The sequence below is a fragment of the Chelonoidis abingdonii genome, chromosome 5, assembly GCF_003597395.2.
Source record: "Chelonoidis abingdonii isolate Lonesome George chromosome 5, CheloAbing_2.0, whole genome shotgun sequence".
NCBI classification, from domain to species: domain Eukaryota; kingdom Metazoa; phylum Chordata; order Testudines; family Testudinidae; genus Chelonoidis; species Chelonoidis abingdonii.
In genome coordinates this window covers 90502257-90524898 of record NC_133773.1, presented here as the reverse complement: position 1 = coordinate 90524898, position 22642 = coordinate 90502257, and the positions used below count along the sequence as shown (strand labels likewise).

At 38.7% G+C, this 22642-nt stretch overlaps 1 protein-coding gene across 1 annotated transcript in view; it reads right to left on the bottom strand.

Annotated features, from left to right (window-relative positions):
• The window catches only part of DLC1 (DLC1 Rho GTPase activating protein), a 381496-nt gene extending 363194 nt beyond the window's left edge, over window positions 1-18302 (bottom strand). The window contains exons 1-2 of the mRNA XM_032799001.2: window positions 18244-18302; window positions 3511-4675 (exon numbers count right to left, since the gene is read on the bottom strand). Of these exons, the coding sequence (XP_032654892.1) occupies window positions 3511-4566 (1056 nt within the window). The 5' untranslated portion in view covers window positions 4567-4675; window positions 18244-18302. The remainder of the gene's footprint in view (window positions 1-3510; window positions 4676-18243) is intronic.
• Between the last annotated feature and the right edge of the window lie 4340 nt (window positions 18303-22642).

Sequence of the window (22642 nt, the reverse complement as noted above, 5' to 3'; positions counted from 1 at the left end):
ACCCTATATTTATTTACAGAGCAGATATAGCACAGGCAACAGCAGAACAAGATTCCCCACTTCGTCACCCTAGGGTGTTTCAACCTGGACAAGCAGGAAGCATCTCTGGAAGAGAGAGGGTAGTTCACTTGCCATGCCCATACATTCTTTGGCCTCTCACTTGAGAATGCAATATCTTATATCAGCAAGGGCAAGATTTCTAAGAACATAAGAACGGTTGTAACGGGTCAGACCAAAGGTCCATTTAGCCCAGTATCGGTCTACCAACAATGGCCAATGCCAGGTGCCCCAGAGAGTGAACCTAACAGACAATGATCAAGTGAACTCTCTCCTGCCATCCATCTCCATCCTCTGACAAACAGAGGCTAGGGACACCATTCCTTACCCATTCTGGCTAATAGCCATTTATGGACTTAACCACCATGAATTTATCCAGTTCTCTTTTAAATGCTGTTATAGTCTAAACTTATTAAGATATCCAAAGAAGCAGATAGGGGCCTAGTGGAATTTTTGAAAGTGCCTAGGTGCCTAAATACCTTTAAAAATCTGGCCCTAAGTGCCTATTTTGTTATTAGTGATGTGGACACTTATTTATTGGGCACTGGACTGAGACCATCACATTTATTTCATATTGGACAGCAAACATCCACAGCTAGTGGTGTATGTTAGTCCTTAACTGCAGTATTTAGGCTAGGTTGACCTGCTGACCTTGAGAGAAAAGGCCCTATATCCCATTACCAATCCTTTAAGTCTCCCAGCCACTGCAAAGCAAACACTTGACTTTTATGGTTGGATTCAGTTTCAAGTCTGTTTTCTTTCCAGTGTTTTGTTCTAGTTATAAAAGTAGTTTTCAGTGTCAGCTTAGAAACATGGCACATTTTATTAGCGATTGTTGTCCCTAGAGATGGGCAATATCATCCTTGTAAAATATTATAAGATTAGATTTAAATGATAAAACCATCAAGGCAGGAACACTATTAGCAAAGGGACCTGCACATCTAGAGAGAGTGAGAATATTCATATTAGGAAGCAGCAGCAGATCAGACCTCTTCCCTTTGACCAAACCTTTTCAAGGGCAGGTTAAAAAAAAGTTGCTTGAAGCAGGCTTCCATTGACTCTCCCCCAAAAAACCTAATAAGTCATAATAATAATAATAATAATAATAATAACAACAACAACAACAACCTCCAAGCTCCCTCGCTGCTTGAAACATAACCCCTTTTCAGTTTCCTCATGCATATGACTTCCGGTTCCTTCCTTCCATGGGGCTGCCACTTCCCCAGAGACATTTTCCATTCTCCTCTAGTTTGCTTGCTTGCCTTCCCACAATTTCTCAATTGCCACCGTACTCCACTGCAGTATTACTGGGATCTTTAAAGATTCTTGCTTTTTAAAATACCTATTATAGCAACCACAAACCACAAGTATTCTCAAGCTGCATACTGCATTTAAAAGGTATTCAGCATACTCCTATTGCACATAGTCTAGTATATGTGCATATATGTCAGGTGGAAGCATCTTAATCAGATCACATTGCATTGAAATCCCATTGTGAGCATTGCTAATCACACACTATATTATCTTAAAATAATGATATGGTCTCAAACAATATGAATATATACATATGCTGCAAAACTAATCTGTTTAGCTGAATAAATTATATACACACCAAAATTAGCAACTGCATTTGGGAAAAAAATGATTATTCAAAGTCTATGGAAATCAGTTCCTGACTGTGTGGCTTATCTGCCAACCAACAGCTATTACCACTTGAATGACACATATCCCAGAAGTAATATAGTGAACACGGAATTGTAGAGAATTGCACTAGCCAATGCTAATGAATCAGTGCAGTGATATCACCCATGGAAATAAAAAAGACAGCATTTCCAAGTGTGATATACAAACACTCACATATATAGATGCTTAAATGTGATATTGTAAGGATTTCAGGGGTTACTATGGTGGGTCAGAGAGAAATAAAATGGAAAGAGTGAACTAACAGAGGTAAGTCACAAATACTGTGACTTTAAATCAATATAATGGTCATGACAGAGTTATGAAGTACAGCATTTGACTCTAAAGCAAGACTGGATATGAGAGTTTCTAGAGCCTTTTGTAAAAGCTACATATAGCTTCCAACCATAACAAAATCTTACTGAGTGTTAATGTTACCAAACAGTGTACACAAGGGAGTGATAGCCAACTCAGGATGCTGTGTTGGCATACAGCAGTTTGGACATGCTGGTTCATGCTTCAGAGGTTGTGATTTAGTGAAACAACCACTGAGACACTGAAGATTGTGTCTGATGGTAAAATCACAATTTTATAGAAACCAGATTTCTGAAAAAAAGACAAGAGGAGCTTGGCGTTATTGTTCATTGCAGATGTTAGCAGACAGATAGGCAGAGAGAACCACCACCAATATGACATAGGTATTGGATAGAGAGAATAAGAGCTTGTTTACACTATACATTAGTCTGCACTAGGAGGGTGTCATGTGCTTCTTGTACTGTGTGGACCCTGTTGGCACTCACTAAAAGTTATGTAATGTGCATTAATGTGGCATGATTTGAAACAGGAGTAAATTATCACACACTAGGGAACTGATAGTGAACCCCACCAAGACCCACACCAGCCAGCTAATGTGCAGCGGGCTAGAGTGCATTGGAATTCACATCCTTCCTAATACACTGCATAGACAAGCCCTAAGCAGCACAGCCAGCAGAAACAGACTTAGGGCCCAATCCTGGAGTCCCATGATCACTAAAACCCTCCTATGGAAGTCAATGGGAGATTTGCTTCCGCTGGGGTTGTGGGATCTGGCCCTTAGAGTTTTGGAATTATTCTCTTTTCCCCTGTCTGAAGAGCCAGTGAAGTTCTCTTGTGGCTCTCAGTCTGAAAACGTCAAGAGCTTCTGCTATCTTCATACCAGCAACGTTTTTTGTGAGAACTTGCTCATGGGGCTTTGCTGGAACTCAAATAGCTGCTCCCTGTACTTCACAGCACCAATAATATAGACATTTTAGAATTTCTTTTACAAATTTGTAACATTTTCCGCCCCATCCCTTTTAAACAAAGATCCTATATAGCTGCAGACATCACTTGTATCTAAAGATCACCTCTGATATTTGGTACTAGCCAAGAAAACCCCCCCAAACAACAAACAAATACCACAACAAAAAAAGGAAACCCCAGGAGGGAGCTTATTAATTTGGCCATGATAAAAATAAAAGAATTGAATAAAAGGTTGTGATCAAAGGCATTAGTGTATATATATAAACAAATATAAGGAACAAACCAAATTCACAAGACAATAATTTTCAGATCTAAAAATGAGTTTACATCCCTGTGACATGTTTCCAAATTGTTTCACAGATGCAACACCTGGCATCTACACAATGTTCTGAGTGATATTTACCTTACTGCTTCAATAAATCAGCCACGAGATTACATGAGAAAAAGTTGACAAAAACTGAAACCAAACCCCGTAATTTGTCTATATCCTACCTTTCTTTTGCGCATTTTCACTTGATTGTCTGTAGATTCATGGGTGGACAGATTATCCTTCAAATGTAAACATTGCATGCCTTCCACTGGACTGATATTCGTAAGGCTTTTTTTTTCAGGAACCACTTGAGGTTCTGTATAACCACTTTCATCCAGTCCATTTTCCATGGACAATATATGGGAACTGAGAGGAGATTGCTTAAGGTAATTGCTAGAGTCTGCTTTTGAGAATGGTTGTCTACCACTGCCAGTATACAGACCGGGAGAAAACTCACTCTGGACCACATTATAGTCAGCCTTTTCATGCCCATCTTTAGGAGCATCACATTTCCTACGCTGTTGTGCAATTACAGCAGTATGAAGCAGCTGTTTCTCAGACATAATTTCCTTCACATTCAGAGAACTGGAGAGATTTTCTCGTGGGGCATCTATTACTTCATTTAAGCCTTTATAATTACAAAGCTCCAGGCTTTTCCCAATACTGCCACAAACATCCTCTTCTTCCGTCTCTTCGTTGGGGACTATGTCATAGTCAGGTTCATCAATATCTCCTATTGTTTCAGAAATGTTAGATTCTCTGTTTGTTTTAATCATTGCTATCATATTTGTTAAGGAGCCTGCTCCTCCTAAACTCTGCTCTTCATCTGTTAGTTTCCTTCCAATAGTGAACTGGTGGTTAACTTTATCCAAACAGAGATTTGAAACGTCATCGTCATCACCATCAGAAATATGGACCAAAGTTTCTGTGCTGGCCTCCAAAGAAAGAAAATGCTCCTCATCCTCATGGTTATCATTTTCATCCACCTCTTTTGAAATGTTGCTAAGCATCTTTGCAGGGAAGCCAATCAGTTCTCCACCATGACAGCAGTCTGGTAAAGAAGCACATTTTTCTTTCCTGCCCACATTCAAAATTTCATCTTTTTCCATACTTGCTTGAAAGTTATCAGCTACAAGTCCATGATGACATGCTGTATTATACTCAACAGAATTAAAAGGCAAGCCCATCCACTGGGTCACATGTTCTTCCCAGCTTCTCTTTCTGATTGCTAGAGACATGTCATAACAGTTCAGCAACAGGCTGCGAGATACATTCTATACAGGACCAGAGGAGATGTCATGACTGCAGTGAATTCCAGAGGGAGAGAGAGTTTCATCATTTTAACATCTGTAAGAAATGAGAGAGATTGGGTTATTGACTCAACTCTAAGAAAGGCAAGAATAGGAACAGTTGAAACAAAAATGTAAAAGCAAAGATAAGAGCATGGGGTTGGAACGGAGGAATGTAAAAGGATGTTTTGTGAAATAGCTTTAATAGTTACCATACTAACTTGATGGCAGCTATGATTTAGCATGGCTTACTTTCTGATTACACTCCAATATCAAGCAAACAGAAATGGTATAAACAAGGTAACGGACAGACAACTGGCTTCATGTGCCAGATTTTGACAATGAGTCTCTCTTCACCATTTCCATCATAAGATATCCATTTCCATGGCTATAAAATGTATTAAATCTTATGACTCCTAGAATACAAAGTAAGTTTGCATTTCTTCTTCATGAAAAGAAACCCATTTAGTGCAGACCTCCGGTTACTGTCTGAAGTCTTGGATCTGAAGTTGATGATTATTCAGAATTTCACAAATGTTATAAACCTCTCTTTATTGTGCTGCTAAATTTCAGCCAAATCCTGCAGCCATTTACTAGCTGTCATTTTTATTAATATGAGCAGTTTAATTGGTTCCAATGAGACTAGTTACAGTAGTAAGTATTACATCCAGAAGAGCTTTCAGGATTGGGCCCTTAAAGGGGCTAAAACCTCAACAATCAGGGAAAAATAATGTAACTTTCTGGCATATTTCTCACCTCAAGTAGCTCTAGAATTTGAAGGAAAACGTGGTTTATTAGTGGCCATATACCAGATCAAGCCATAGTCTGTCATTGTCATTCACATGAATGAACCCTTGAGTCCCACAACTTCAACTGGGCTCTGTGCAGGGAGAGAGATCAGCTGTGTGCATCATACTGAAAGATCAAGGCCTTAGTCATTAGAGCGTTCTGCTATTTTAATGAGCATTTGCTTAAATTTTAACTAAGACATCTTTTACAAATCCCCTAAAGCTCTGTTAGTCGGATTGTGTCCCTTACCCATGTTGGTGAGTGCTTACTCACTTAAGTGTCCCCACTAAGATCAGTAAGGTTACTCTCATGAGTGAGCATTGGCCAGTGCAAGTAAGGGTTCCCCAGTGGTCCTTGTATCTGATAGTTTAGATGGCAACATACGTACAGTCATCTATTCGCTTTGACATTTAAACATATGAACCATTGGGCAAAGGAAATATGTTACAGCTATTTAAATTATGCATATAATACAAGACAGAGCAACAAGTTCTTTATCAAATAATGAAACAAAATGACTGGGCTGTAAAACATTGCAGGTTCAAGGAGCAGACACTTCTACTTTTCACTCCCTACATAAGAACTGTCAGCACTTAGCACGAATCTGCTTATTGATTTCACCAATAAAGAAGATTAACTACCGAGTTTGTTCTGGGTCATTTCAGTCCACTACAGCAAGCTCTGATTGCCCTCAAGGCTGTCCTGACAAATCACATGCCTGAAGGTATAAAAGTAGGCTGGCTGAAAGAAATGCAGAATTATGACTGTGCAGATGAGTCTCTGTAAATTATGCCCTGAAAAAGTGACTTTTAGAATGGATTTGTGCACATCCTGAGATCTTCAACTTCTTTTTAGGATGGCATGTTTTCCAACTTTGTAGAAGTTTGTACTTAAAAGGAAAATATAGTCATAGGGTAACAGAAATCCGGCACAAGTCAATAGCGTGTGGGAGGTGGAGGAAGATGGAAAGAACATATAGCCAGGCAAGTCCCTCTTGTCCCCTAAAAAATGCACAGCCCCAAAACTATTTTCACAGGCAAAATTTGGTAGTAAGAGGATGATTCTGCTTTGAGAGTCTCTTTTCCTTCTTGTGAAGCACTTTTCATGTGAGCATCTCAATATATTTTAGAAAAAAAAATAGTGCTACAACATCTGTTTTATTTTCATCAATGCAGGTGGGTAAATTGAAGGTCCAAAAAGGTTACGCCGTTTTCCCGTGGTCACACAGGGAGTTTGTAGCATAATCAAGAAGAGAATTCAGGAGTCCTGAGTGTATAGCACCAGGCTACACAATTTTCAGAGGACATTTATACATGTCCTCCTAGGCATTTGTTTGGTTGGCAGTCTGAAAAATGCCAGCATTCTAAGGGTTAATGGGTGTCTGTTACTCCCATTGCTGTTAAATGGAATTACATGTGTGCAGTGAGGACAGAACAGATCCCTTACTGTTTTTCATTTTTGGATGTGGCGGGTTATATTTCATGGGGGATGAAAAACAAATAAATCTCACTTTAGGAACCCTTCTGTTTTACTTGTGCTATCACAGTTGCGTTGGCTGTCTAATGGATAGCAGACAAAATGATTAAATAAGAGAATATCTAATGTTCTGCTTGAAATTCAAGACAAATAAATATATGGCAAGGGTACTTTCATTGTTTCCTAAAATAACGTGAAGTGTGAAGATTTACCAGACACACACAAATCTAGGCAGAGGACTAAGCTTACTAGTTAAGGAGGCCCTTCCATGCCCTCCTCACAGAGCGGTGACCTGCAGATCAGTGGAAGCCCAGTTGCCCCATCTTCTACCAGAATAGCTCTATGGAGCCTGCTAGGAATTCTCTCTCTCTCTAATCCCCTCCGTACTGTATGGGGAGGAGTTATTCTACTCTTGTTTCCTACCCTTATCTTCAGAGAGCTCCCCTCCACCCTCGTCTACTTCCTCCCTCACTGGTACTTTCCAAAGACTGCATCCCCAACATTTGTGAGGAAGACAACATGATCCCAGCATCCCATTTCCATTCTGGGCACTATATGGGACAGGAACTGACAAGCTGTGGCCAGGCCAGGATCTTTCATTCTCCCCCCGTGCTTCCAAAATCAAACACATCAAAGGAGAGTTTTAGATAGATAGAGCAATACAAGTCAAAGAGTGATTCCCCCACCATCTCAACAATGGAATTCACTTATGTCTTGCTCAGGCTACAGATGGGAAACATTTTATTCTACAACACACCGATAAAAGAGTCATATTAGACATGCACACATGTAGGAGATCAACCAAAAATATGTATTTTGGTAGTTTTGTTTCACCTTCATTTGTGTTTTGCTCCCAGCAAACATCATTTAAGAAAGTGAATGGGGCTGGTATTAAGACAGAAGGTTGCTTACAAACAGTTCAACTTAAAACTTCGCTCCCTGCTCAGCTCATTACATTTCTCCCTCTTTCTCTCTCTTGCTTCAAAGAAATACTCTGCCTTTTAAATTTTTTCAGCTTTTTTGGTAAACAAATGTTTCTATGCCTAAATTAATTACACTCAATTGCATGTACCATAATACAATACTTTTCTTAATCAGTCATTTCTGATGTACCCTGACTGCCATGTAGACATTTGTGAGAAACTAGAAATTAATTTGTTACATGCATATCTCTTTATTAAAGCAATAGAAAGCAGGCAAATTACTTTAACTTTCTGCCAGTTGTTAACACATCAGCTTAGTTGTATTATATTGCTAAACCCCAAAGAAAGAATGTAACACTTTTCAATAGTGAACATTATACTATCAGAGTGATATACCCATAACAGGGGGGCTAACCCCAAAATACTAACGTTATTACCAATAAGACCCATTGGTGATATAGAAAACAAAACCCCACAGAATTCTTCAGTGTCCTGGCAATATACCCTCTAGATTGCTGACCAATGCACTGGAACAGAGCAGAGCTAAATCAGTGAGCTTTTCTGGTTTTAGTTGATCCCAGTGTGTGCTAGGATTGGATTTTAAGGATTAAAATCACTGTTTTCTATAGAAACATGCAATGCAGAAATTAGTGAATATTTTATAGGTGACTATCACATCTGTTCTTCCATTTAAAGAGCTCTCGGTAACCTGAGACACACCCAACACACAGCAATGTATACGTTGACTGGTGTTATTTGCAGGTGCAATCTAAACTGATACAAACCAAGTTTAAACCCACCATAAGAGTGTGCACACATAATATTGCATTGGTTTAACATCACTCCTTTAGTTAAATTAGTACAATGTCATGTATAGACCAGCCCCTAATCTCACAAGAAGTTATATTAGAAGTTGAAGCTACAATTTTCTTACTCTCTTCCTCTATAAGAAAAGTCATAAGTGAGCTATACATTTTCTTTCATGACAGAAACAAAAATAAAATCTGTCACTTACAGTAAACATAAATTCTATAGGACTTGGTTAATAAAAACTCCATAATTTCTAACAAAGTTTTTACAGAAAGTTAGTATTTTCTAACAAAAAATCAAACAAGAGGGTAATTAATCCACGAGACCATATGCTAATAGAAGCCCTTAATAAACTATCCCAGGCCTCATCCCTTGCGACTTTGTAAGGATTTCCTTTTTCTAGAGGGAATCAGTTTTGTTATCCCACAGGAAGTCATTATGTATCTTCTTTTATACACATTGACATATATCAGAATACACCCATTATATTTTATTAACTGTCAGTGAAAAATATAATACTGTAAAGATTGTTTACAACTTTTATGCAAAAGATACTTAACATATTACAGAAAGTGAGTCTAAGTGTAACCAGGCTGTCCCACAATATTAAAAAATCTCAGAAATTAGATGTATCAAACTATGAAGTAAGCTCGGCAAATGGTTCATGCAGGCAAATCCCAAGCCTTGGAACTCAATACTGTTTGCATAAACTGACCAAGATACAATTCCAAACTTTCTCATTACGTTTTGACTTATCTTTAGAAAACAACAAACATTAACAAGTTGCTTAATTTTATAATGGTTTGCTCTCTTTCAAAATATACAAAGGGAGATTGAAATAATAGCTAATTGGTGATCATACAGTAGTTCTTTTTTTAATTTTTAATCTGATTTATTTCCTGAGTTAGAGAAGCAGCCCCCACTCAAGGAGAAGGATGGGAAAAAGACAGGATCCAAAGTCAACGTGAACTATTTCCACACTCCCCAGGCTTATTTAACATCTCTGTGGGAATGTCTATACTACAGATAGGAGTGTGCTTGAGGTAGTGTGCTAAAACAGCAGTGTACCTGAGGTAGCACAATGGCTTGAGCTAGCTGCCCTAGAACATACCCATAGGGTCCAGGTGGGTTTGTACTGAAACAGCTAATCAGAGCTGTTGCCTGTGCTACCCCTAGCTACATTATTTTTAGGGTGCTCTCTTGAGCAGAGCTAGCATATATTTGTCTACCCAAGCTCATGTTTTCGTTGTACTCTTTGTATGATCTCATATTGACAGCTAGTCAATAAAACAGAAAAAACCCATTACAATTATACATTGGAAATAATCTGGATCTCTGAATGTGTGAATGTTCAGCTTTGAACTCCTCATAGATGTTACTTATTTGTGTGACTTTCCAAGTAATAAATTGTCTACCTAAACAGATTGCCATACATATTATGGAATAGCAGCAGCCATCTTAAATTAGTATTTTTCCTCTAGGGGGAAAAAGAGAAAACCCAACAGTTGGCTTCATCCTGATGCCACTGAAGTCAGGCACTTTTGCCATTGATTTTCATAGAAGCAGAATCAGGCCCCAGATGAATTTCATGCTGAACTGCAGGTAGTGTGTCTTATTTATCTAAAGATGTGTTTACACTTTGAGATGGGGACATGAGTCCTACCTCAAGACAACATTATCAGAACTAGCATGCGTGAGTGTTGCTGCAGCATCATGAGTGAAATGGATGGGTTAGCTTCCATGAGTATGAGGTCTCTGAGACCACTGGTATGTGCTCGGGTGGCTAGCCCTTCCTACTGCTCATGTGGATGCAGCTACACTCTATTTTTAGCATGCTAGCTCAATCAGGGCTAGCTAGCATGGGTATATTTCCTTGAGCTGAGATTCGCCCCACCCTCTTTTTCCCCCAGGTCAGAGTGTAGATGTACCCTAAGCATCTATTTAAAACTTCCAAACTCATCTGGGGTACCCAGGATGATCATTCTTAACCTCTGGTAGAGTTAATAGAAAAACTAATCATTATTTTCAGAATGGAAACAAACAAACAAAACCCCCAAACCTGCAGTGTAAAGACCAAGTTTTCATATTTAAACCAATTTAATATTGCTTGACTTTATTTCCAACGCCTACCAGATTGAAGCTTCCAATAGAAAGGAAGGAGTGAAATAATTTAAAGAAAAAATGCTATACACTATGGTCCTGTTCGAGCCACTGCTGACAATGGATGTCAGCAACAAGTCCCACTGCTGAATGGGTGATGAAAATAGTTTAACTGCTAGTGTAGATGGGACAAAAAACACCATTACAGAAACGTGACAGATTTGATTGAACAAGGTCTCAATAACACATTTATGCATAATATAGTGTTGAAAACAGATTTTGTCCCATGTACACTAGTCGTTAAACTCTTTTTCAACACCAGTTAAATGGAATTGACTGCTGAATACCACTGTCAGCAATGGCTTTGTTTCTTGTGGAGATGAGGTTTAAAGAGAAAAGGTACAGGCTGCCGGTAAAAGCGTGATAGGAATTCCCATTTGGGTGCAACTGAAAATATCCTGAGAGGAAACTTGGCAAGTGCATCTGGAATATTGCTTAGGATGAAATTGCAAAAGTCATGAGAATGGCAACTGGAACAGGACTTTTGAAGAGACTTGAGAGCAGTGAAGCTCTTATATTACATACAGATTACTTTGTAGTGGCAATACCACGTAGGAAGACTCGAAGGGAGGTAAAGCCTTCATTCTAATCTGCTGGACAGACTGCTGACAAATATAAGCAGAGATTGTGCAATTACTGTATTTTTGACATATTTTCTCCAAAGCAGCTGGGTGATAATTGAGAGATACATTTCATAAAATGTGATTTCATCTTATACCATGCTCATCACCATAGTAACTGAGCACCTTCCAATAGCGCTAAACACCTGTCACGTGTGGTTTGTTCTCTCACTCATACTGTTCCCAAGGGAAGAACTGTGTCTGCAGAACTGGTCTGCAATGGAACGCTTTGTTTTGGTAGGGTTCAGTTCTGTGGTGGCTGGGGGGGTTGTTTTGTTTTTAAAATTAACACACCACTATGTGTTTATGTTATAGAAGGCAGCTGGAAGTAGTGGAAGGTGGTGAGGTTTATCCATGTCCTTGAATCCAGTGGGAGTTAGTTCCACATTTCCAGATTGGCTCTGCAGAAATTTCTTTCCATTGCACAGATGAGCTTTTCCTTTATAGTTTCATTGTGCCTAAAGGCAGTGGTTGATAACTTGGCTTCTTATCCCAAAGCTTCAGGAGATCTTTTCAGTATCTTGGGCCCAGACCAGTCAGTATATTGAAGAAAAGGACCCAAACCTTGAACTTGACTCAATATTCTGGGGGAAGCCAGTGGAGAGAACAGGTCTGATGTTCTTGCAGTAGCCTGTGTTGCTGAGGGGATGTGCCATAGCCTTCTGTAATTGTTGTAGTTTCCTAAGGGCTGATGGCTTTGTGCCTAGGAATACTGCATTGCTGTAGTTCAGGTGGGAGGTGACAAAGAGATGTAATAACTGAGCACATGTCATCTGTTAGGAAGGGACAGAGTTTCATAGCCAACTAAGATGGTAGAAAACTTTGCTCTCCGATGCTTCACACTGAAGGTACACCCCTACAAATTGGTCATTTCAACTAAAGAAGACTGCGTCAAACTTTTCAAAAAGTGTTTACTCTCCCTGTGGGTAACTGCACCTTTAAGAAGATCCTGTTCTGTAAAGCAAAGCTTCATGAAGCAGATCTCTGCCCAGAACCTTTCCTCTGAGAGGTCATTGAATGTCACACTGATCACCAGCCTGGCCTCAGTCTTGCTTGGGTTTAGCTTCATCCAGCTGTTCTTCATCCATGAGCTGATCTCATCCAAGCACTGGGTCATCTTGGTGGCACTTGTGTGGTCATATGTGGTGAAGGGTAGGTAAAGCTGTGTGTCATCTGCAAATTGCTGGTACTTGAGTCCTGTTGTCTGACTAGTTTATCTGGTGGCAGTCTTTAGATGTTGAAAAGACCCAGAGAGAGAACTGATCTCAGTGGGACTCTTCAAGTGAGGGGTCTAGTGGTGGAGGCATAGTTTCCATCAATTCTTTTTAGATGTGTCCCTTCCAGAAGGACTCAAACCATTCTAGCGCATTCCCTTGGACTCCTGCAACTTCTCTTAGGTGAGGCAGCATTGTCTCATGTTAGATAGTGCCAAATACTTCAGAGAGATCTAGGAGGATGAGAATGGGTTACTGCAAGAGATCATCATCCATCAGTGCCACTAAATGCTATTTCCATCCCCTATCCTGGCCTGAATCCAGATTGTGCCAGGGCTAGGACATTAGCTTCAATTAGTTGAGCTTTTGGGCCTTTGACTAGCTTTCTATGAGCTTGCTCAGGAACAGAAGCTTTAATACGGGATGGTAGTTGGCTAGAACCAACATATCCAGCATGGATTTATCAGTGTCAGGTGCACTGCTGTGACAGTGAGCGAAACCAAGAGGAGGGATTAGCGATGTCTCTTTATGTGGCAGTCCTGAAGAAGTATGTGGAATATTGTCATTTACCACAACATCAAATTCACTTCCCCCCACCCAACCGAGGCTATGGATACCATGATGTAATTATGTTTACTTAGGCTAGACATGCTTATTGTTAGTTATTCCTTCATCTTGATTATTGCCATTTTCTTCTCTCTCATCTTCTGAAGAAGTACTACCATCTTCTCCTCTCTAGCCTCCCAATATTTTTCCATAACCTCCTATAACCCCCCATTCCAGCCTAAAGCTTCCTCACTTGTCAATCAAACCATGTCACTCTCTTTCTGAATCCTTCCAATCCCACTGCAAAGTTTGGGTCACAATCCACACTTCCCAAAAATTCAGTGTTTTCAAAATTGGACATTTTCTATGGCTTAATACAGAAAATTATTTGTTTTACAGTAGCACCTAGAGGCCCCAATCATGACTGAGGCCCTGTTGTGCCAGAGCACTGTACAAACACATTGTAAGGAAAAGCCTCTGCCCCAAAAAGCTTATAGTCTAGATAGATAAGACCGGGGTTCTCAAACTGGGGGTTGGGACCCCTCAGAGGTTATGAGGCTATTACATGGGGGGTCGTGAGCTGTCAGCCTCCACTCCAAATCCCACTTTGCCTCCATCATTTATAATGGTGTTAAATATATAAAAATGTGTTTTTAATTTATAAGGGGGTCGCACTCAGAAGCTCGCTGTGTGAAAGGGGTCACCAATAAAAAAGTTTGAGAACCACTGTATAAGACAGAAAAAGGGTGGGACTGGAAACAGAGATGCAAAGAGGTAACAGTCACCATATATGAAGTTCAAATCATGATGCCAGTTTTTCCATTGTTCAAAGATCTAGTTTGGTCCCCATTTTGATATTTTTTAAAAAGAAAAGATAATACAAGATGACAAACACTTAGAAAAGCAAAAGACAGTACATTAAAGAGATTATTTGAACCAGCTTTTAAAGATACATATTGCCTAAGGCTTTGTTTTTGTGTTTATGTTCAGTGGTTGATGCACAATCTGCCAAATGTAAAACAATAGGCACTTCCAAGTTCAATGTAAGAGGTTTTCCTCATTCAAGAAAAAAAAGTAATTATCATAATACTGTATTATATCTCCTCTACCACAGGATTACACTTCAAATACACAGTTCCTAAAAACATCACCAACAGCAGCAAGTAACAACTGAAGATAAACTAAACTCACAATAATCAACATATAATAAGGGCCAGCTCTAGCAATTTTGCTGCCCCAAGCATGGCGGCACGCCGCAGGGGGCGGTCTGCCGCTCGCCGGTCCCGCAGCTCCAGTGGAGCCGCAGGACCAGCGGACCGTCCGCAGAAACGCCTGCGGCAGGTACACCGGAGCCACCTGCTGCCCTCCCAGCAACCGGCAGAGCACCCCCCGCGGCATGCCGCCCCAAGCACACGCTTGGCGCGCTGTGTCCTGGAGCCGGCCCTGCATATAACAAATACATTCACAATTTTATGAGAATTAAGAACCATATTTCCAGAATAGTCACAGCCTTACTATTAATTTACACCTGGAATTTTGCATGCACGTGATGTTGGGGTACAACTTTGGATCATGGTTTTGCATACTGCAAAATGTTTGGATTTGAAAGTGGATCTAACCATTCAACTTATTTGTAAATAACGTTTTGTAACTGAACATCTGAGTTGTACAGCCTCCAGTCATTTGCTCACAGAAAACTGAGGGAGCTAGCAAGTAAAAAATTGTTTTATTGACTTAGAAGCTGCGCTATCTGGGAATCCTTTATCCATCATGGATCAGTATAGAACCCTGTAATGAACACATATTAAAGTGCTTTCAAAAAAAGTTGAGTAATTAATAATCATTGACCCAAACTATACTCTTTAATGTACACTGCATCAGAAACATGAATATGGGGCCAAAGCCTGAAATTCCTACTCCGGCAAGTGTCACATTGACTTCAGTAACTACTTGGGATTAAGGACCTCAAGATTAGCCCCCTACAGCTGTTATTTCAAGCATCTCTGCCCCCACCTTTTTTTGCCCCCTCTCAAATAAAAGGACACAAACTGCAAATCAATAATAATCATAATTTCTTTGAACTTTTTTTCCCCATTAATACAATGATCCTATAATATGGAACCAGGATGACTAAAATTCAGAGGAGGATATTCTAAAATATACCTTTTGGAGAAAAGAGTAAGTTTTTTAACAAATCAATGCAATTTTTTTTTCAGATAACATTCCAGGAATGATAGTTTTCACAAAAGTCATGTTAAGAGCACAAAAAACCCCCAAAACCTTGCAACATTAAACCTAGTATTTCTGACATTTTAAATAAAAAATATAACTGAAAATACTGAAAAGTCAAAATGGTGATGATTATTTTATTTTTTTATGTTTATAGAAAGGCTAAAGTCAACACCTAGCTGTATGTTCTAGGAACCTGCTATAAATCCCCTGTCCCTTCAGACAATTCTCTCCAATTTTCATATGTCTGGGCAAAAAATAATCCTAGCTTAATGTCCTGAAGGTCAATAGGATTTAGGCCAAAATCTTCTAACTTGTCCATTTATGTGGATCTTTACTGGAGATTAATCAGGCTCCACACAGGTATAGGAGTTCACCTGCACAGAACAGCTTGCAGGATTGGGGCCTTAGTTTTCCTGTGTGTAGAATGCAACTGTTCAGTTCTCAGATGCACTTTGTCATCGGTCCTGTAAGCACTTATGCACGTGCTTAATTTTACGTACAATTAGTCCTACTGTTCCATGTGTTGCTATTCACATGCATGAAGTTAAACACATGGGTGTTTGCAGAATGACCGGAGTACATCCTCTCTTTTCAGGCACAGTAAAGTCATAAAAACATTCCAATCTATCTTTTGTTTTAAAAAAATGTAGTTATATTGGCAACTGGAATTAAATGTATTCATTTCCCTTGGATGGTGATACATGAGCAGAGTATTGTGATTTTTAGCTTTGTTTTGGTATTAAAACTTACAAAGTATAGTAGCTAGAAAATGTTAGGGTATAAACATAAATGGACTAGTGGAAAGATGATTTGTTTTAAGGATTTCTTCCACTTAAAAAAAAAAGTGGCCAGTTATTAACTTTGCTTCATTTTACTCATAGAAAGCCCTCACAGCTAAAATGACAAAGCTGGCATTCTGGTTTTCAGATGAACAGTTTTATTTTCTCATGGATGGCACAGCACAGCCCCAGAAGATGCTGAGTGTCTTCTAATACTACTGAAGTAAATTAAATCTTTGCAGAATGTGCTCAGCACCACGCAAGATTGCTCCATCAGAAAGGTCTCATTCTTTTTATCCTTTGCTGGGCTCTCATCTCTTCATTTGGACTAATGCATAGTTAAACACATATATAAATGGTGGCAGGATCAAAACTGGGGAAGGGGCGCTTGGCTCTGAAGAGAATACAGCATGGAGCATTTTTGCAAAAGCATTAAGACAAAATCGCCAGTTATATCAGGTCCCTACTCAGAATCCTGAGAAGTCATATGAAACGCCTGTCTCCTTATCCTGCTTCCTGGCCTTCTGTTCTGCATGGCAACAAGGTTCATTGTCAATATGACTATATAGTAACCACGTCTCTGGGTCACAAAAGGGGAAGATATTGTCAATATGGCCAGCAATAACTTTCACATTAGTTTCGACCCAAACATCCATGGAAGCTTGACAGGATGCTACAATATCTAGCAGCTATTCTCAGTTTGTTCTCCTTGGAACCAACAATTCCCATTATCCACAGAGCAGTAACCCTGCAGGCATTCATACTGAAGGGCATCCTCTGTCTTAGAGGGATGGGGAAGCATGGGATATAAACCAATGCTCCTTTCCACTGTGGTATTTGGGCCCCTTCTAGAATAATTTCTGCTCCTTTGTTTCCCTTCATGCCACACAGCAATGAAAAACTTCTGGATCATTATTTTTAAAACAATACTTGGTAAAAACACAGTTAAAACTTTTTTTCAGCTCTCCCCAACACATTTGAAGTGATGACTCATATTTAGTTACCTAATTGGCCAATAACTGTATAGAATCTTAATGACGCACAGAAGCGACAAAGAATGTCTCATATTACTTCTGTGCAATAGCTGTCATTCTGGATATATTGAGAGACAATGGGATATTTATGGTTTAGTTGCCAAATACATTTCCAATGTGCATAACGCTGTAATAATTAAATAACCTACTATATATAGAGTAGTGCCAGCTATGTTTATGCCCTATAAATAAAAGCTATGCTAAATTTTCTTCTAAATAGCTCAAAAAGATTCTTGCTACTTTTATTGCTAATATTAAACATTAAGACAAGATTTGAATAAGATTCAGTTCAGTTTACTATGATCAATATATATTTACCATTTTTTGCTTTTTTCTTTCTAAAATGCGTGAATAGCATTCCATACACAAAACAGTTATCCAGCTGTATTTGGTTATTTTTAATTCTGCCATCTTGATTGATGAAACCTAGGTAACATCAGATCTGTCAGGAAATATGCCCTAAAATTTCACATTCAGAATGTACATTTTTAAGAATATTTATTTTTAAGACATGAACTAGAACTAAGAGAGCTCTGGGAAAAACCACTAGAGACAAAACCAATAGAGGTATAAATGATATTCCTGCCTAAAGATTTGCTTCAGAGAATTAGTACTAAGGAAAAAAGCCTAGCCCTAAATGCCCTTCCTGTTGGCAAATGAGGTAGAAAATAATAATAATAATAATAATGATAATAACCTTCAAACTTCTGGTTTTCCTGTCTTACGGCCATTAAAAAAAATGCAAATAAAACCATGCAACGATTTATCATTGAATGTAAAAAAATCAGGTTTAGCATATCATTCCAACTTTTTATAGACATAAATATAATATACATGCAGTTGGCACACAGTCTACCGCTTATTGTGATTATTTTTTTTTTTTTACCACCTCCAGTTTTATTCTTGATATCGTAAACGTAGACAGCTCCACTGCAGGATACTGACATTCAGTTTAACCAGTTACAGAAAATGTCTTGATTTTTCAAATCAGCGTTATTTATTTATCTAAACACAAAATATAAAAGATTCCAATACTGCCTTACCTATTTGAAGAGAAGGTGGAAATCACAGACATTACCTTGCTAAAAACTTTGGCCACAAAAAAACCCCAACCCCCCCAAAAAAATCACTCAGTCCCAGTTAGTTTCTGCTGGCATAAAAGTTCAGATTTCGTTGCTGAGATCACTGCTCTATTCTAAGCAGTTATGCTCAATGTGTGATTCTAACAAAAACACCCGCTGCAGCTGGAGGGAGCCTTAACTAAGCTGAATTCTGTCAAGCTTTTCCCAGTGACTTCTGTCTACTAAATTCAGACTGATGTTTTGTGAAAGGGGCCTCAACAACCAGGCCCAGATTGCCTGAAAAGTATTTCCTGCCTTTGAATAGTATGCATATGTGAAAGAAGGACTGCACTGAGGGGGCAGGGGGGAGGGAAATAAAAAGACGACAAGACTGAACATTTCAAATCATTTGAGTTAGCCAACTACTGAGACAACTCTGTCAAACTATTAAAAGATTTATGATGCACTTAGAGAATTTAGAAGTATTTTCCATTCCACAAAGGTTTATGAAAAAAATATTCTACAACTGAAATATACATATGCAACTCCATAATTGTCCCTAAACATAGGAGAACATCTTTAAATGTTTCAGATCTTTGGGATTCAGAGCAGGGAATGGGCAAAAAGCAGGCTGGCTTTTACAAAGCTTCTAGTGCAATTTTGACCGTTAAACCACAGAATTACATAGATAAAAATCTATACATGGAAACTGCAAACACATTTTTACTAATTAAATTAGCTTGAATCACGAGAAATGAATGACTCATTACGGTTTATAAGTACTTATACACAAGCAATGGCATATTCCGCTTTACCTCTACTGGGAATCCTCCAGAGTCACACAAATCCAGCTCTGCAAAAGCACAAGGACAGACTCCATCTTGATCATATTAGAATTTTGCTGACATAAAACACTGGTAACTATTTCTTTCCAGTTTGACAGGGTGCCTGAATCACATCTCTAGAGAAACCCACAGCATCCACAGCCTTCGTTCTATACAAATTTTGTGAAACTATCATCTGTTTATCTTTCCTGCTTTCTTCTGCGTCCTCTGAATGATTTCCTCTTAGTTGCTCCAGCCTGGGAACTTGGATTACCATTTGGTTTTGATTAAAACCAGACAGACAGCTCTGTAGAAGTTTGAGAGCGAGCTAATGGAAATCACTAGTATGGCTTTAATTAATGTATCAATTAATAATAAATGTTAACTATTCATATAACAAATGCTACTAACACACACACACACACACAGAGTGCTCCAAGACAGCAAGGGTAATTTTTATGTAAAATAGTGCAAAATTTCCCACATCTTTCTGCCCTATATTTTACCCTGGTAACAAGAATCATAGAGAGATGCCGCCCTTATAGGATGCCAACAACAGGATGGAGCCAAGTTAAGTGGTTTTCTTTTGTTTAATAAAAAAGAAAGAAGTGTTGCTGCTGACTTTAATTATCTTTTTATGCAGAAGCCACACAGTTTGCCTTTGGCTGATTCATTTATGGTTCATTCAAACCTATTTTATAGTTATTTCTTAGATTAAATGAGTGGTACTGTTACTGATAAAATTAACTGGAACTTTGGGTCTTTTTTTGTGAAGCGCAGGAAGGAGATAGAGAAGGAAACATGGCAATAACTTCAAAGTTACATCATGAAACTTAATATATCATAAAATGTAGTGCCTGAACAATTAGGGTAACTTGCCTTCTTAGCTCTTATCTTGTAGACCTCCCAACATTTAGAGTAAGATATTTATTCACAGGGTGATGGGCAGCCTTTGCACTGAATCATTTCTCCATGAGAACTAAAGGTCCATAGAACTTTTGCATTGGTGAGGATGAATCTCCAATAGCATGTTGGTTTGGCCAGAGGTGGTGGATTTAATCAAATAGGTAAGGTTGAACTCAGCTACCAGTTAATATGGACACATCAGGAACTAGTTTATTGCACCTTATATTCTCAGCACATGGAAGACTTTAGGCTAAATTTTAAAAATGTGATCTTCATTTATGCACATGTAATTTTATACGTGGATTTTCTAGTCCCAAAATTCTGATATTAGGGCTTAAAATTGGTCTAGAAAAGTTACTCGTGCTGAAATGGGATTGAGGACCCTTCTAAAGTATGTTGCTTGCTGTAAATGGAGAGTCAAGAGTAATGTACAATCCTAAATGGAACAACTAATCAGCCTTCTCAGGTGCCCAAAGATAGATGTCTTAGAAGTATATACAATAAAAAATAATACACAGATGTGTAACCAATAGGGAATTATCTTGTGGCACATAGTTTTAGCTACCTTAATCTAAACTGGTGATCCAAATGGAAATTTATAGCTCTAAATCACAGTGTATTGTGGTCATACACAGCCTTTTTTGAAGGAGTTTCAGTCTATAATTCAAACAATGGCTCACAATGAGCCAAACAGATCTATGCAGAGGCTAGAATCTTTATGTTAAATTCCATGATTTTGAGACTTGTTTCATTATGAATCCAAAGGAAGACAAAGAATTAAGACATTTCTCTTGAAATGAAATTTATGAAAAAATATTTAGTTTCAGGACAATTAAAGGGTTTTGTTTCAATTTTGATTTTTTCCCCCTTATAATTGTGATAGCTTATACTTTTCTGAAGTGAGAAGAGGCACCTCTCTTGACCCAGATATCCTTCCTTGGATGATGAGGCTACTTTAGATCAGATTCAGAGTTTGGGGTACAGCTCTCTGGCTACACTTCTTATGAACTCTGCTCCCTTTAAGGGCTGTAAAATAGTCCAGAATGAAGAAAAGGCAAAATATTTCCACATCACACAAAGAGAGCTAGGTCTCTGTGGCCTCATGCAGGGTAAAGGTCAACAGTCCCTGGAAACAGATCTGGGCTCCTTATTTCCTGTGTGTCCAAACAATGAAGGCTGAGATCCAGAGCTCATTAAAAAAAAAAAAGCCTTTACTTCCTCAAATGGCCTGGTTGGCTGGTGCTTTCAGACAGTTTCCCCAGTGAACATCATCTGTTCTCTGCAGCTAGGAAGCTCTAGCTCTGCTTGCTCCAGATTGCTCCCAGATTAGGCCAGAATTCTTCGTTTTAAGGGCCTCCCCTTCTCCAGGCTCAGATGTGTAGCAAGTTGGGACTGATTGTGCCCAGAGGAGTTCCTTAACTTCTCCTTGATTTATGTGGGGAGCCCCCCCACCCCGAGTAATATAAGAAATTTGAAACTGAAAAGTAAATTTTGAAATGAAAAATCAAAATTTTCTGTTCCAAATATATATATATAAAAACCCCTCAGAACTTTTCAACCTTAACATCTTTCCTCCCCACTCCACATATTTTTTTCTGAAACAAAATTCCATGAAAATCAACCCATTCCCAAGGAAAGTTCTGGTTTCAAAGAAACTGCATTTTCCAACAGATAAATGTTCCACTGGAATATTTTCAACTTGCTTTAGAGACAAACACACACTAGAATTTTGTTTCTCACTTTTCACTGTACTGTTTTGTACTGTTTTGTATCTTTATATTTTAAGCTTATGGACCAGGACTGTAGCATGTTCACTTATTGTTCATTGTACCAATATGTATACACACTATAAAATAACAAGAAGAAAGGAGATGACATGATAATTTTTGTGGTATTTCTGAGGCAAGAGCAAATGTGTAGAAATATATTTTAACCACAACACATCTTGTTCCACAGTACCTTGATGAAATACCAAAAATCAAGTCGAAAATTGATAACACATTCATAACATTGCAAATGCAAAATGTTCAGTTGTACATGGGTATACCATTTTTAACAGTAATAAATTTTAATCCTTCTTCAGTACCTTTCAGAATTCCACCCTACTGCTCAGCCAAGAAGTCAAACTCAAAAGTTAAGAAGCACTACTGAGCCATAATATAATATAACGTGTATCAAAAAATAGTTGGCAAAAGACATTTTTCCCCCAAACCTGGCTCTAAGACTTAAAGTTGAGTTATTCCAGGTTTTAGTGATGTAAGCTCCCTGACTCTAATGATGAGCATGTGGAAAAATCTTCATATACACCACTTATAACACTTAGACAACATTGTTAACCTACCTGCTCTACTGCTGACCTGCAAAGAGAAGAAATGGGTTGCAAAAATTTGATAGATAAAAAGTATGTTTTCATCAACTATACTGTGGAATCTGCCTGGAAGACCAATTTGAACAAACATGATGTGCAAAATAACTATCGGTATAGCTTTTTGAAGTGTTCTAGTTGGTTTCACAGACAGCTGCAGAGGCACAAGAGCTAGCAAACAGAGCTGTAAACAGAGGAGTTTGAGTGGGAGTTCTGTTGGAGAAGAAGGCATTTGTAGAGGCTGGTAGGGGCAGTGTGCTGGGAAAAAAGCTGAGCCCTGATTAAG